Raw genomic sequence first — 17,842 nt, forward strand, 5'->3', positions numbered from 1 at the left:
TTAAAATAAATTAATTAATTACAAAAAAACACTCTACTAAGTCCAAACTTGTAGTCCAAACTTTGTGATCATTTGGCTGATACTTTCAGTGTTACACATTATAGAAATTTAACATGAGATTGAAGTCAAGTAAAAAACATGCCATAAAGTCTATTAGAAAACACACAAAAAGATTACAAAAGAAAGGGGAAAGACTCAATCTCTTGAGCTTTGGACTTTGAGACTCAAAATCTCTTTGGACTTTGGTCCAAAAGGCTAGCATGTTATTTAAGGGAAAAGGTAAAGAGAATATAAATACCCCGATATTAACTCCAAATGCTTTAAGAGAAACAAATCTAGATGCTGTGAACACAAAAATTTGAGCTCAAGAGCTAGCTTAAGGAATATTTTAAGAGAGAATACATGCAGAAAGAAACTATCAAGAGAAGATCAAGATAAGATTTAGGAGGTGAAAATGTGGGAAAACGGCAATCTTCACACATGGCTGGTAAAAAACGCAAAATGGTACAGGCACTTTGAAACACAGTAGTGCAGTTTCTTTAAAAGTTAAGAATAAACTTACCTATGACCCAGCAATTTCACTCCCAGGTATCTACTCAAGAGAAATGAAAACATATGTCCACTCAAAAACTTGTGTGTCAATGTTTATGGTAGCATTACTCATTGTGGTCAAAAAATCAAAAACTACCCAAATGTCCATCAAGTGGTGAATCGATAACAAGACATATCTATACAAGGGAATATTATTCTACAATTAAAAATGAAATATCAACACATGCTACAACATGGATGAACCTCAAAAACATTTTGTTAAGTGAAAGAAATCATATGTAAAAAAACTACACGTGGTAAGATTTTATTTAAATGAAATATCCACAAAAGGTGAATGTTATACAGGCAGAAAACATCTTAGAGGTTGATGGTATGGGAGCAGGACTGTCAATGAGCATGGGCATTTTGGGGGTATGATGGAAATGTTTACACAAATCTGTAAATTTACCAAAAATAAAAAATTGTACACTTAAAACAAGTAAAATTTATGATATGTAAATTATACTTCAATAAAGCTGTTTGAAGAGAAGTTAGCAAGGAAGAAAAGAAGGAGGGAGGGATTGAATAAAGGGCGGAGAAAGGGAAGGAGAACTGATTGATTTATATAGGTAATTAAACTTAAGCTACACTTTTATTTAAGGATTGACCTGATGGCTCAGATGGTAAAGAACATGCCTGCCAGGCAGGAGACACAGGTTCTATCCCCAGGTTGGGAAGATCCTCCGGAGAAGGGAATGGTTACCCACTCCAGGATTATTGCCTGGAGAGATCCATTGACAGAGAAGTTTATGGGGTCGCAAAGAGTCAGACACGAATGAGCAGCTAACACTTCTGGAGGAGGCTTCCCTGGTGGTTTAGATGGTAAAGAATCTGCCTACAGTGCAGGAAACTTGGGTTCAATCCCTGGGTCAGGAAGATCCCCTGAGGAAGCGATCACAAAGAGTCAGACATGACTGAGGGACTAATACTTTCACACTTTTATTTGAATACAAGATTAAAAGGATAACATTCCAGGCTAGAGAAAACGCAAGAAAAGGCACCAAGGCAGAAGTAACACGGTATGGGAAAAATACCTCTGGTACAACTAATAAGAGGCTAATACCAATGAAGATATAAGACTATGAGGATGATCTACCAGTTTCAAGCTCATGAAAGGACTTTGTTGCTAAGCTGAGAGGAAACAGTATTTTAATTGATGGGCAATACTAAGACATTGTAAATTATACTAATAAAGGCAGAAAACAGTGTCTTGAACACAGAGAATAGGCAATAGAGTTAATGCTGGGAAACAATGAAATATGTAGTCTGGGACCATATCATGAAAGAGTGAAAATTCTGGAGTTGATATAAGAAAGGCAATGTGACTTTACCTTCACATTTTTCATTTTAACTGATATGCCAATTATTCTACTACACATGTCAGACAGGTCATAACATTCTAATCTACTTGAGGAAGCAAGAGTAGTTAAGTCAAACCCAAGAAACTCATAAAGGAAACACATTATTTATAGCTTGAAACTGCATTATAGGTTTCTACTTTTCTCCAAATTTCTTTTGAGTACACTCATTTTTAATGAGTACACTTTTATCATACATTCAATCCAGCACTCTCCTTAGTATCTACCCAAATGAGGTGAGAACTTATATACACACAAAAACCTGCTTTATAGCAGCTTTATTCATAATTATTCATAATTGCCAAAGCTTGGAAGAAATCAAGGTATACTTCAATAGGTGGTATAAACTGTGGTATGTGAACAGACAAACCATGGTGCATTCAGACAATGATACGTCAGACATGGAGAACCTTAAATGCATATTACTAAGTAAAAGAAGCTAATCTGAAAAGGTTACACACATAATTTCAACTATATGACATTCTGAAAAAGGCAAACCTCCGGAAAGAATAAAAAGATCAGTAGTTGCCAGGAATCAGAGGGAAGGGAGAGATGAACAGTTGGAACACAGGCATTTTAGGGTAGTAAAATATTGTATACAATACAGTAATGGAGGATATGTGTCATTTATACATTTATCCAACCCCACGGACTATACAACACCAAAAACACCAACATTGAACTCTAATGTAAACTACGGAGTTTGGGTGATAATGATGTATCAATGTAGGTTAATCAGCTGTAACAAAGGTACCCACTCTGGTGCAGGATGCTAATAATAACGGTGGGTGTGAATACTGAGGAAGGCTATACATGTACAGGACCAGAGGCGTACACAGGAATTCTCTGTACTTTTTGTTCAATTTTTCTGTGAAGCTAAAAGTGCTCCAAAAAAAAGGTCTACCTAAAATATGTTTGTGTATGTGTGCAAAGTTGAACAAAATCACATTATGACAGGTTTATAACATTTGACTTATTTTTTAAACCATGAATTTCTCTTTTGCTTTCTTAAGCACACAAGTCCATGACAGAATAGATAAATTCTCCTCTAGATATTCTTCAGTCCATATGTTTTTTTGGTAGATGTTCCTTATAAAGTTGAAGAAGTTCCCCTCTATTCTTAGGTACTTAAAGAGAAATATCAAACATATAAGACAAATGAGGAATTATTGTGGGATTTGATCATTCAAAAACTGAGCTTAAAAGAACCATCATACATAATACTATAATTTTTCTGTTACACAAACATGAACCACGAGAATCTTGAGGCTAGACAGTAGCATGAGTCAACAGTCTACTTCCAATATGAAAAAGATAACCAAAAAAAAAAACCCCATACGTCAAATATTGGAGCTTTGTCCATACAAAAAAACAACACACACTTAAAATCTTATTAATATCTTACCTTTGAAAAACATATTGGTATATCATAGAATCAATTTTCCAACTATACTAAGTTTCAAGCACTGTTCATCCCTAAACACATTATTTTCCTAGTAAGAAGGAAACTACTTTCAATTTTATATGCATCCCACATGATTTTGATATAGTATTCTGAGAATAGAGAGTAGACTTTTCCCATCATTTAGTCATATATGAAGTTAAGACAATCGCTAAGAGCATGGACTCCATATAAACTGTGCAAGTTTGAATCAGCTCTATTTCTTCTAGCTGTGTGATCTTGGGTACATTATAGAGCCTATCAAATGTAATTTCCTCATTTATAAAATGAGGATAACAATAGTGCCCATCTCAGAAGTTCTGTAAATAAAATGAGATAGTGCAAATCTTAGTATATGATACAGACGATTGGTCCCCACCTTCTGTCACCAGGGACCAGTTTCATGGAAGACAATTCTATGGTGTGTTGGTGGTGAGAGGGACGGTTCAGGCAGTAATGCAAGTGGGGAGCAGCAGATGAAGCTTTGCTTGCTTGTCTGCCATTCACCTCCTGCTGTGTGACTGGATTCCTAACAGGTTGAGAATCAGTGCGGATCTGCAGTCCAGGGATTTGGGGCCCCTGGTATAGACAATAAAATGCTACTTCTTATTATTTATTATCAAACTAAACAGATGCTTTTTTGATGACACATTTTTGTATTACACATCATCATTCATCACCACATATGTAAAGGAGACTTGACCACTCATCTTTAAAAATGACAAAATAACTTGCAAGTTTGTTAACAGCTGAGTATATTTAAAAGAAAAGTTAGTTTTAAAGTGCAATTGGATTTAAAAAAGCATAATAAACCACTTACTGATATCTATTCTCTGTTCAACTGGCAAAGGACTGACTCGGCTAACAAGTTTTGAAAGACAAGTTGCTGCAAGGAGTTGAGCATAGGATGTCTGTAAAGAAATATATTTTATTTATTATTATCATATACTATGATAGGAGCTTTTCCTAAGCAATACTGGCTATTTTTCTGGTTTTCCAAATTGGCAGATCTACAAGGGATAAAATATACACAGACATACATGCACACACGAGCAAAAAATCCCTCATAAGGGTAGTTGAGGAAGCCTTTGCAAAGAGCAAGCAGTTTAGAGGGGAAAAAAAATGATAATGAGCAAGTTCAAACAAAATACACAAATCATGTCTACACAGTACTGCAAGATCTGGCCTCTGATTATCTCTTCAAATTCACCTGGTTCTTCTCTTCACTATCCTCTGTCCACAACAGCCCTCTTACAGTTCCTTTCAACGTCTTTCCTATCCTGACCTCTCCTCTCCTTCAGATCCATATTGGCTGTATTCATTCTGGCCACTAATTGTCTTAATAGCATGCTCAAGCCTTCAAAATCCTGTTCAGTTATTCACTATACCCCCAGCAATCTCTTGTAAAGTCCTTTCTTTTTTATTCTCTAGACCAGAGGTCAGCAAACTAAGGCCTGTGGATCAAATCCTGTCTGTTCTTGCAAGGCCCATGAGCTATGAATGGTTTTTACTATTTTAAACAGTTGGCAAAAAATAAAAATAACAATATTAATACTATTTCGTGACATGTGAAAATTACATGAAATCTAAATTTCAATGTCCATAAACAAAATTCAATAGAACCTAGCCACACTCACTCATTTACATATTGTCTGTGTCTGCTTTCAGACTATGAGAGCAGAGTCCAATAGTTAAAGCAGTGTGTGGCACTCGTTGCCTCCTCCTGCTGCTCAATGCACTATAAACTTCCACGACGTACTTACTAACTCTCACAGCACATAAAGTACCACGAGTATCACCATGACGTGTGCCTTTTATTATTACTAGCACATATCTGTCATATCAAAATAAGAAAAGATAGGAGTAGACTTCAAGTGTCTAACTTTTAAGGAAAAGCGAAACGTGGATTACTTTGCTATTGAATTAGATAGCAAAGCAATGTGCTTTTTATGCAATGGCACTATAACTGTCCTAAAAGAATACAATATATGCTGACAATATCAGACTAGGTACTCCTGCCAATAATCCTAACTCACAGGGAACTAAGTCAGACAAAGGAGAAAATTTTAAACAATATATATAACACTGAAATTTTTCCACAAAAAAATAAAGACTACAACCAAAGTTAGGTTTTGAAATGGCTTACTTGTTAGCCAAGTAGGAAAAGCCACTTACCAACAAAGAACTAATTAAATCACCATTATTTTCAGTAGCCAAAGTTACACATGCAGAAAAAATGAATTTCAGACTACTTGCCTGTCAATGAGAATAGGGCCTGGACAGTTAAAAACAGAGCAACATCAAAATTCAATTTCAAGCCAGGTGAAAGATTTGGAGGCTCTCCTTAGTTCTTTATGAGTTAACAGATGTTATCAACACATATAGCTCACACTGTTATCAATATGATCTGCTTATTCCAGAACCCAATGCTAAATTTGAAGTGACTAAAGAATTAATCTTCATGAAGACTCTACATGAAACTACTGGGCAGAGTATTTTCAAAGAAGCTGAGAAAATACTAATCTGTAACCTAAAGTGGTTGCTAAATGTGTCACAAGCAGCGGTAAAATATATGGAACAGAAAAGGTTTAGTTGGACAAATTTACAAAGCTTGTAAAAACATTAAGAGTCTAGAGTCTGGTTATTCATCTTATTATTCATCAGTAGACACTCTGTAGTAAATATCTGAATCTATCATGTGTTAATGAATCAACGGTATTAACAGTGGATTTTAAATCACTTTCATGAATTCATCTTCAGTTCTGACAATTTCTATCAGAAATAGAAGCTTAAAATTCTGACTTGCCCTACCATACTACTAGTTCAGTAGCCTGGCAGTGGTAAAGTCTTACTGCAATTTTTTTTGGAGGGGCTCAGGACTAAGACTGAAATTTTTCTGAATGAGAAGAACCATCTTAATCCACTATTGTTAAAACATTAAATGGCTTTTGAAATTAGTTTTTGCTGCAAACTTGATAAAAGTCTCTTAATGAATTCCACCTAATGTTACAAAATTGTATAAGGCAAATAGTGCTTAATACTAATATTAAACTTAAAATGTAATAAAGTCATTCCAATAACAACTAACACTGATTAAATCACAAATAATATCAAGCTGTTATACACATTTTCCACACTGTCAAATGTTAAAAAAAAAGTAGCCAAATCTCTATTCCTGAGTATATTTTCTGAGCTCAAACTATGTTTTCAGGCCTTGATGTAAGTGCAAAGGAAATTTCAAAATCCATTTAACTGAGCAATTCAGGCACCTTCACCTAACCTTCAACTGGAAGTGATTAATCTAGAATATAATCACATCCTAAAAGGCAAATATCAAGAGAAATTTTAGTGATGAATATGCTTAATTAAAATCCTATGCTCATAAACTGATATCAATACATGGTAGTACCTATCTGTGTGAAGACATTTTTAAAGATGAAATTTGTAAAATCTCTTTACAAATACATATTAACATATGGACATTTGCAGTCAATGCTAATGACAGGAAATACCAACTCTGAACTTCAATTAAGCAAAAATGTTATCCCTAAAAGAATAATTCAATTCTTTTCATCAGTAGACTTACACTACAAAAAACTGTACTCAATTATAATTATTTTAAATTTCATCAATAAAACTTCACGGAATTTTTTTTTCTCTTCTGATAGGCATATTTACAAAACATCCTTGATTTTTCATCTTGGTCCACAAAGACTAAAATATTTACAATCTGGCCCTTTACAGAAAAAGTCTGCTTTTTTTAAACCTCTTCTCTACAACCTCTTACTATAGTGCTTACCATATCATTCCACAGCTCTTTATTTAAACATCTATGCCTTCTCAGATAAACTATGAGTTACTTTAATGTATGTAAATAAAGCAAGTAGGTAGTACAGTGCCTGCTTTTACAATTAAATATTTGCTAAATGATGCTGAATGAATGGCTATGAAACTCTACAAGACAGGAAGGCAAGAGCATTCCTCTGAATCATTCCTTCACATTTCAGAGTTAACTACAGTCTGCTTCTTCCACCTAGACTTTTTTTAATTCCAACTTTTTAAAATATAACTTTTTCCACTGATAGAAGACTTAAAAGGGGGCCAAGAGGAATCAAGAAAGTATTTCAATTCATGTTATTTCTACCTCCTGGGATCTTTCCTAAGTTTTCTTTCTAGGCATTCCAACTCTTTGACAGTCAAATAAACCATAGTAAAAAGACACGTGGTAATACTTACACTTAACCTACACTGCTAACCTACATGCATTGATTAACACTGACATATACCTACCGATCTTTCATTGTTAATTGCTATTATCAAATACTTACTGTTCCTTGTTCTAATAAAAGTTGACACTTGCTGAGACATTCTGGGCTGTCAATAAGTTCCAGGAGTGCTTTCTCAGCCTCTATTCTTTGTGTAAGATCAGTCCCCATGTAGAGATGAGTACACAATGCTTCCAATTCAGCCAAACTCTTGAGAAGAAAAAAAACATTAGCATTTTACTTCAGTGGAAAAAAGATAAATATGTTAATCACAGGACACAAGAGATGCAAATATCATGCATGTACTCATCAAGTCAATAAATGCTTATTGAGCTCTACTTACTAGGGGTTACAGTGTTGAACAAAAAAAAGGTAAATCTCCTAGCTCTAAATTACTTAAATTTATATTGATAGTTCTGTGATGGAAAAGAAGTACAGAAAGAGGGGGACTTGCCTAATCCAAGGAGTTTAAAAAGGTATGCCTAAAGTGGTAACATCTACAGTGACCAGAAAGGACCAGTCATATGAAACAGAAAACAGTCCAGACAAAGAAACAGCATTTCCTGGGGTCCAGAATAGAGCGTAATCATCTCAAGGCATTGGAAGATCAGTATGACTGGTAAACAGACAGCAAGGAGAAGATGCCAAATGAAGGTAAAGAGACAGGTGAGGGGAACTATCATGTGCAAGTTGCACACATTATGTCAGTTTACATCCTTTTTCAGACTATAACAATGTCAACGGTTCCATCGATATAAAAAAGATATAAATATACACTGATGTGGGTCTTCTAAGCTAATGACTCACAGTGCTGAAGGTGAACCCTGGCATGATTCTCAGTAACTATGACTTAACCCCATGTTACTTATAGCCAGCTATCATGTTGCAGATTCTGTGATACAGATACAAGGAATCATTCATTGTGCTTAGCATCAGAAAGAACACAAATAACAAATCTTGGCAAAAATGTGAAGAAAAGGGAACCCTCATACATTGTCTGTGGGAATGTAAAGTGGTGTGGCCACTTTGGTAACAGTAAGGAGCTTCCTAAAAAAAACTAAAATAGAACCATATGACCCAGCAAAAAACCAGGATATGTATCAAAAAAACCTAAAAACACTAATTTGAAAAGCTACATGCACTGCAATGTTCACAGAATGATTTACATGTGCCAAGATATGGAATAAACCTAAGTGTTCACCAACAGATGAATGAATCGAAAGATGTGGTATACACACAAACACATGCATCACTTCAGTTGCTCAGTCATGTCTGACTCCAGGCAACCCCATGGACTGCAGCATGCCAGGCCTCCCTGTCCATCACCAACTCCTGGAGCTTGCTCAAACTCATGTCCATCAAGTTGGTGATGCCATCCAACCATCTCATCCTCTGTCATCCCCTTCTCCTCCCGCCTTCAAACTTTCCCAGTATCAGTCTTTTCCAATGAGTTAGTTCTTCGCATCAAGTGGCCAAAGTATTAGAGTTTCAGCTTCAACATCAGTCCTTCCAATGAATATTCAGGATTGATTTCCTTTAGGATGGACTGGATCTCCTTGCTGTCCAAGGGACTCTCAAGAGTCTTCTCCATCACCACAGTTCAAAAGCATCAATTCTTCAGCACTCAGCTTTCTTTATAGTCCAACTCTCACATTGATACATGACACTAGAAAAACCATAGCTTTGACTAGATGGAATTTTGTTGGCAAAGTAATGTCTCTGCTTTTTAATATGCTGTCTAGGTTGGTCATAACTTTCCCTCCAACAAGTAAGTGTCTTTTTATTTCACGGCTAAAGTTACCACCTGCAGTGATTTTGGAGGCCCAAAAAATAAAGTCATTGTTTCCACTGTTTCCCCATCTATTAGCCATGAAGTGATGAGACCAGAAGCCATGATCTTAGTTTTCTGAATGCTGAGTTTTAAGTCAGATTTCTCATTCTCCTCTTTCACCTTCAAAAAGAGGCTCTTCATTGAAACATGTATATTATCTAGGGTGAAACAGATCACCAGCCCAGGTTGGGTACATGAGACAAGTGCTCAGGCCTGGTGCACTGGGAAGACCCAGAGGGATCGGGTGGAGAGGGAGGTGGGAGGGGGGACTGAGATGGGGAATACATGTAAATCCATGGCTAATTCATTTCAATGTATGACAAAAACCACTGCAATGTTGTATAGTAATTAGCCTCCAACTAATAAAAATAAATGGGAAAAAAAAAAAAAAGAGGCTCTTTAGTTCCTCTTCATTTTCTGCCATAACGGTGGTGTCATCTGCATATCTGAGGTTATTGATACTTCTCCTGGCAATCTTGATTCCAGCTTGTGCTTCATCCAGCCCAGCATTTTGCATGGTGCACTCTGCGTACAAGTTAAATAAGCAGGATGACAACATACAGCTTTGACGTATCCTTTCCTGATTTGGAACCAGTCTGTTGTTCCATGTCCAGTTCTGTTGCTTCTTGACCTGCATACAGATTTCTCAGGAGGCAGGTCAGGTGGTCTGGTATTCCCATCTCTTGAAGAATTTTCCATTTGTTGTGATCCACACAGTCAAAGGCGGTGGCATAGTCAATAAAGCAGAAGTAGATGTTTTTTTGGAACTCTTGCTTTTTTGATGATCCAAAGTATGTTGGCAATTTGATCTATGGTTCCTCTGCCTTTTCTAAATCCAGCTTGAACATCTGGAAGTTCACGGTTCATGTATTGTTGAAGCCTGGCTTGGAGAATTTTGAGCATTACTTTGCTAGCGTGTGAGATGAAGGCAATCACACAGTAGTTTGAGCATTCTTTGGGATTGCCTTTCTTAGGGATTAGAATGAAAACTGACCTTTTCCAGTCCTGGCCACTGCTGAGTTTTCCAAATTTGCTGGCATATGGAGTGCAGTGTTTTCACGGCATCATCTTTTAGGATTTGAAATAGCTCAGCTGGAATCCATCACCTCCACTAGTTTTGGTCGTAGTGATGACCAAAGGCCCACTTGACTTCGCATTCCAAAATATCTGGCTCCTGGTGAGTGAACACATCATTGTGATTATCTGGGTCATGAAGATCTTGTATAGTTCTTCTGTGTATTCTTGCCACCTCTTCTTAATATCTTCTGCTTCTGTTAGGTCCATACCATTTCAGTCCTTCATTGTGCATATCATTCCATGAAATGTTCCCTTGGTATCTCTAATTCTCTTGAAGAGATCTCTAGTCTTTCCCATTCTATTGTTTTCCTCTACTTCTTTGATCACCAAGGAAGGCTTTCTTATCTCTCCTTGCTATTTTTTGGAACTCTGCATTCAAATTGGTATATCTTTCCTTTTCTCCTTTGCCTTTAGCTCCTCTTCTTTTCTCAGCTATTTGTAAGGCCTCCTTCAGACAACCATTTTGCCTTTTTGCATTTCTTTTTCTTGAGGATGGTCTTGATCCCTGCTTTCTGTATAATGTCATGAACCTCCGTCCACAGTTCTTCAGGCACTCTGTCTTATCAGATGTAGTCTCTGGAATTTGTCACTTCCACTGTATATGGGATTTGATTTAGATCATACCTGAATGGTCTAGTGGTTTTTCCTACTTTCTTCAATTCAAGCCTGAATTTTGCAATAAGGAGTTTATGATCTGAGCCATAACAGTCAGCTCCCAGTCTTGTTTTTACTGACTGTATAGAGCTTCTCCATCTTTGGCTACAAAGAATATAATCAGTCTGATGTTGGTATCGACCATCTGGTGATGTCCATGTGTAGAGTCTTCTCTTGTGCTGTTGGAAGAGGGTGTTTGCTATGACAAGTGCATTCTCTTAGCAAAACTCTATTAGCCTTTGTCCTGCTTCATTTTGTACTCCAAAGCCAAATTTGCCTGTTATTCCAAGTATCTCTTAACTTTCTACTTTTGCCTTCCAGTCTCCTATAACTAGAAGACATGTTTTTTGGGTGTTAGTTCTAGGTCTTGCAGGTCTTCATAGAACTGTTCAACTTCAGCTTCTTCAGTGTTACTGGTTGGGGTGCAGACTTGGATCACTGTGATACTGAATGGTTTGCCTTGGAAATGAACAGAGATCATTCTGTCATTTTTGAGATTGCACCCAAGTACTGCATTTCGGACTCTTTTGTTGACTATGAGGGCTACTCCATTTCTCCTAAGGGATTCTTGCCCACAGTAGTAAATATAATGGTCATCTGAGTTAAATTTGCCCATTCCAGTTCACTTTAGTTCACTCACTCCTAAAATGTCGATGTTTACTCTTGCCATCATCTCCTATTTGACTTCCAATTTACCTTGATTCATGGACCTAACATTCCAGGTTCCTATGCAATACTGTTCTTTACAGCATCAGACTTTACTTCTGTCACCAGTCACATCCACAACTGGGTGCTGTTTTGCTTTGGCTCCATCTCTCCATTCTTTCTGAAATTATTTTTCCACTCTTCTCCAGTAGCATATTGGGCACCTACTGACCTGGGGGCCATCTTTCAGTGGCATATCTTTTTGCCTTTTCATACTGTTCATGGGATTCTCAAGGCAAGAATACTGAAGTGGTATGCCATACCAACAGAATATCTCAACCATAAAAAAGAATGAAATTTTGCCATTTACAGCAACATGGATGGACTTGGAAGGCATTGAAAGTCGCTCAGTCATGTCTGACTCTTTGCGACCCCATGGACTATAGTCCCTGGAATTCTCCAGGCCAGAATACTGGAGTGGGTAGCCTATCCCTTCTCCATGGGATCTTCCTAACCCAGGGATCAAACCCAGGTCTCCCACATTGCAGGCAGATACATTACCAGCCGAGCCACAAGGGAAGCCCAAGAACACTGGAGTTAGTAGCCTATCCCTTCCCCAGCAGATCTTCCCAACCCAGGAATGGAACTGGGTCTCCTGCATTGCAGGTGGATTCTTAACCAACTGAGCTATCAGGGAAGCCCCCTTGGAGGGCATTACGCTAAGTGAAATAAATCAGAGGAGAGGAAGACAAATAGCGTATGATACCACTTATATGTGCAGAATCTAAAAAAACACAACTAGTTAATATAACAAAAAAAGAAAAAGATTCACAGATGCAGAAAACAAACTTGTGGTTACCTGTGGAGGGAGGGTGGGAAGAGGCAATATAGGGCTTGGGGAGTAGGAGGTACAAACTACTGGGAGTAAGACAGGCTATGATATATTGTAAAACAGAGGCAACATAGTCAACATTTTGTAATAACTTTAACCTTTAAAAATTGTATAAAAATATAGATGAGGATAAACAAGTAAATTTTAAAAATAAAAAACAAACAATTCATTCTATAATCATTCATTCATTTATAAATATAATCTTATCAGAAGATACAGAATACATGGATAAAATCTGAAAGAAAATTTTTTAAATGAGTTCAGTATTCCTCTCAGCTTTAGAGAATTTTTGCTAAAGGCATCTTACTGAAACTACATCAGTTTGAACTTAGAGAATTATTCTTTGGAGGTCAAAAAAACTTGGCACAGATTTTAATGTCAGGTAGGCATATGAAAGTAATGGGATATTCATACGTAATGTCATTTTTTAAATCCTTTCTGGCCTGAATTTTTATGAGGCAGTCTTACAGCTACACTAGTCTAAGCATTCCCTCATATGTGTATACCTTTGCCAAATAAGAAGAACAGAAGAGGGCTACAGAGGATGAGGAAGTTGAATAGCATCACCAACTCAGTGAACATGAGTTTGTGCAAATTCCAGGAGATGGTGAAGGACAGAGAAGCCTGGTGTGCTGCAGTCCATGGGGTCATGGAGTCAGACACAACTTAGTGACTAAACAACAACAAAGAGGAATACATAAGAGATACTGAAATGAAACCTCCTCTAACTCCCTTTATTCTTTACAGTTCTCACTCCTTGTTTCCTTACGGCATTTTCCACTTCTTTATCCTAGGCCAGAGCGCAACATCCCACACTAATTTTTTGCTATAGTGAAAATAAAAATACAAAAGAAAGGTTACAAAAGGATAAAGATAAAGGACCTCAAAGGAACCACATTTTAAACATTTCCTCTACCTGGATTGTCCCAACAAGTCCTAATAGTGCTACTACATACTGTTTATAACATTAAAATGTGTAGAAAATGTATGGTTCATGAACACATATGAATTCTCATGTTTCCTCCAAGGGTAAGAAACATAAAAATGAAAAAAGCTACCATTTTCCCTCTTGTGACTCATGATCAACCTCAGAAGTACTTTCCTTCATCTAACAAATTTTAAGGGCTGAATTTTCGAACTGATGATAACCAGAATAATTTAATGATAAACTGATCCTGCTATCATGCATTCAACTATACACCAATAGGTATAGTCTCTGAAGAAATAGACTCTGAGTGTAAAAAAAATGAAGCCAGAAATAGTGACAAAATCTAACTACTGAAAAACAAAAGCCAGCAATAACTGAGACTAACAATAGCATACACCTCATAGGTTTGCTGGGAGGATTAAATGAGCTAGGGCCACATAACTTCTAGCACACTTTACACCCTATAAAGACTAGTTGTTTATTACTAGTATTACCTAATAATAGTATTGTAATGGATAGAACTGTATCCTCCTAAAAGATATATCCAAGTCCTAACCCCCAATACCTTTGAAATATTTGGAAATAAAGTCTTTGTAAATCCTTAAATTAAGGATGGAGGGATGAGATCAAACCGAGGGATTTAGGGCAGGCTCTAAATCCAGTCATTCATAAAAGAGATAGGGACATTTGAGGTGCAGAGACACAAGTCAATAGGTCTTAGGAAGGATGAAGAAAAGACTGGGGTGATATATCTACAAGTCAAGGACCACCAAGAACTGCAAGCAGCTATCAGAACACAGGGGCAAAGTACGGAACAGTTTCTCCCTCAAGGGCTCCAAGAAGAGTCCAATCCTGTCAACACATTAATTTCAGACTTCTGGCTTCCATACTTATAAAAGAATAAATTTTCATTTTTTAACTCACACAGTTTGTGGTAATTTGTCACAACAGCCCCAGGAAACATAAACATTAATATTAATCAATTCAAGGATATCTAAGTAAATAATGGAAAAGTTCTGGAATTTTTCCCTTTTTGCTATATTGATTTAGAGAACTCCAACACAAGACTTGTTTACATCAACAATGCTATCAATGACCATTTTATCCCAAATGCCTTTTGAATCATTAACCATTGAAGGGCAGTGCAAGATAAAAAGGTAAAAAGTTTGAACTTTCTCCTATGAAACAAAGGGGAAAAAAAAAATCTAGTTATTCTTTCTCTGTAATGATAACAATTAAATAAATGCCAGGCATATGAAATCATTTTTAGAGGAAAGGATACATACACAAAAATCCTTACCCTGTTGGAAAAGCATTATGTGAACATTTCACAGTTAAACTCACAATGTGATGATCGCTGAGCAACAAAGCAATCTTCTGATTAGCATTTGATTTCACAGAGATTCTGTCTATAAAGAGAGACTTTACTTTTCATGGTGAACTGATAAACTGCATCCTAGTTTTATAGTGATGTCTGAGAATATGGTTAACATGAGCATGCCTCAGAGAAATGGATCCCTTCTCAATGTGTTGACAAATTTGGTTTGAGTTATTAAATTTTCTACAGGGCTTCATATCAACATTAGAAGCCCATATAAATAAATAACAAGTAGCACTGGACATCACCTACCTCTCATAGATTTACTATCAAACATACAAGGACAGTACCCAATTTCCATAGCCTAGGAGACAATGATATAATCCTGCCTACAGTCTAAATAAGGATCTTCCAAGTTATTCTGGACTCATTTCTGCCCTTTGTACCTGACATACAATTAACCCCTAGATAATGCAACTTCTAAACAGTAACTCTCATCATATATCCATTAATAGGTAAAAGAAGCAAGACAAAAAACAGAGTATATACTGTATGATTCTATAGTAAAAGAAAGCAGATCAGAGATTTCAGGCTGAGGAGGGAGAAAAGAGTGGGAAGATAGGGAAGGATAGGGAAGCAGCAAGGGGGGATTATAACGGTATAAGAAAACTTGAGGGGTGATAGATATTATCTTGATTTATCTTGATTATCTTGATAGTTCATTATCTTAATTTCAGTGACGGTTTCACAGTTATACACTATGTCAAAATTCATCCAATATGTGTGGCTTATTATTTGTCAATTAAACTTCAAGAAGGAGAAGGAAATGGTATTCTTGCCTGGGAAATCCCATGGACAGAGGAGCCTGATGAGTTACAGTCCACAGAGTCACAAAAGAGTTGGACACGACTTAGTCACTAAACAATAACAAGAAAACCTCAAGAAAGCTGAAAAAATGAAGGGTTTTTTCTTTTGTTCTAGAGAAGAATGTCCCCTAATAATAACACAATAAATTGATGAACTACAAAAATCCCACCTCAATTAAATTTAAATTCTTTTCAATTACTTCCCTGTATCTTTCTGCCTTCTGGAATTAAACCTCTTAACTGCCATTAATAAAGTGTCTTTATCTTACAATTACTCACTTCCCACAAACTCTTTGTTTTTTCTCCCTTTATTAACTTTTCCTGGGAACCCGAAGGCTTATTTCTGGGCCTCTTAGAACTTCTTCTACAATGAGTTGGATCATATTTGTTTTAGTGCTTTATAGTTTACAAAAGTATTTCCATCTTCTATTTTTTAACCAATCCAAAAAAGTAGACTCCTGTAAATTATGTATTTTAGCATATCCATTTTACAGACCAAAAAAACAAAAACAAAAACAAAAACCCTGAGGCTGAGCAATCAAATATGTGTCTGTGTGTCTGTGTGTCTGTGTACATACACATATAGCTCAAACAGAGCAAATGGTCAATTCTGAGCCACATACAAATCTATAGACCCCAACCATATGTCTCAACACCCTGCCGTCTTACCACCTTTTACTTTCAGTTCAGTTCAGTTCAGTTGCTCAGTCGTGTCCGACTCTTCACAACCCCATGGACTGCAGCATGCCAGGTCTCCCTGTCCATCACCAACTCCCGAAGTTTACCCAAACTTAATGTCCATTGAGTCGGTGATGCCATCCAACCATCTCATCCTCTGTCGTCCCCTTCTCCTCCTGCCTTCAATCTTTCCCAGCATCAGGGTCTTTTCAAAAGAGTCAGGTCTTCGCATCAGGTAGCCAAAGTATTAAGAAATTCAGCTTCAACATCAGTCCTTCCAATGAACACTCAAGACTGATCTCCTTTAGGATGGACTGGTTGGATCTCCTTGCAGTCCAAGGGACTCTCAAGAGTCTTCTCCAACACCACAGTTCAAAAGCATCAATTCTTCAGCGCTCAGCCTTCTTTATAGTCCTACTCTCACATCCATACATGACCACTGGAAAAACCATAGCTTTGACGAGACGGACCTTTGTTGGCAAAGTAATGTCTCTGCTTTTTAATATGCTGTCTAGGTTGGTCATAACTTTCCTTCCAAAGAGTAAACATCTTTTAATTTCATGGCTGCAGTCACCATCTGCAGTGGCCATAGGACTGGAACACGTCAGTTTTCATTTCAATCCCAAAGAAAGGCAATCCCAAAGAATGTTCAAACTACCGCACAATTGCATTCATCTCACACACTAGTAAAGTAACGCTCAAAATTCTCCAAGCCAGGCTTCAGCAATACGTGAACTGTGAACTTCCAGATATTCAAGCTGGTTTCAGAAAAGGCAGAGGAACCAGCCAGAGATCAAATTGCCAACATCCGATGGATCATCAAAAAAGCAAAAACAGAAAAACATCTACTTCTGCTTTATTGACTATGCCAAAGCCTTTGACTGTGTGGATCACAATAAACTGTGGAAATTCTTAAAGAGATGGGAATACCAGTCCACCTGACCTGCCTCCTGAGAAATCTGTATGCAGGTCAGGAAGCAACAGTTAGAACTGGACATGGAACAACAGACTGGTTCCAAATAGGAAAAGGAGTACGTCAAGGCTGTATATTGTCACCCTGCCTATTTAACTTATATGCAGAGTACATCATGAGAAACGCTGGGCTGGAAGAAGCACAAACTGGAATCAAGATTGCCGGGAGAAATATCAATAACCTCAGATATGTAGATGACACCACCCTTATGGCAGCAAGTGAAGAAGAACTAAAGAGCCTCTTGATGAAAGTAAAAGAGGAAAGTGAAAAAGTTGGCTTAAAGCTCAACATTCAGAAAACTAAGATCAAAAAAAAAAAAAAGAAA

The 17,842-nt window shown here is 37.0% G+C and overlaps 1 protein-coding gene across 3 annotated transcripts in view; it reads right to left on the bottom strand.

The window, feature by feature from the left end:
* The window catches only part of RANBP17 (RAN binding protein 17), a 341,319-nt gene that overhangs the window by 318,014 nt on the left and 5,463 nt on the right, over positions 1-17,842 (bottom strand). For 2 of the 3 annotated variants that reach the window (XM_070476842.1, XM_070476843.1), the window contains exons 2-3: positions 7,719-7,865; positions 4,211-4,301 (exon numbers count right to left, since the gene is read on the bottom strand). In XM_070476842.1, coding sequence (XP_070332943.1) covers positions 4,211-4,301; positions 7,719-7,865 — 238 coding nt within the window. Of the gene's footprint in view, positions 1-4,210; positions 4,302-7,718; positions 7,866-17,842 lie in introns of those variants that run through there. The other variant, XM_070476844.1, reaches the window with a different exon arrangement.

This window comes from Odocoileus virginianus, chromosome 14 (assembly GCF_023699985.2).
Source record: "Odocoileus virginianus isolate 20LAN1187 ecotype Illinois chromosome 14, Ovbor_1.2, whole genome shotgun sequence".
Taxonomy (NCBI): Eukaryota; Metazoa; Chordata; class Mammalia; order Artiodactyla; family Cervidae; genus Odocoileus; species Odocoileus virginianus.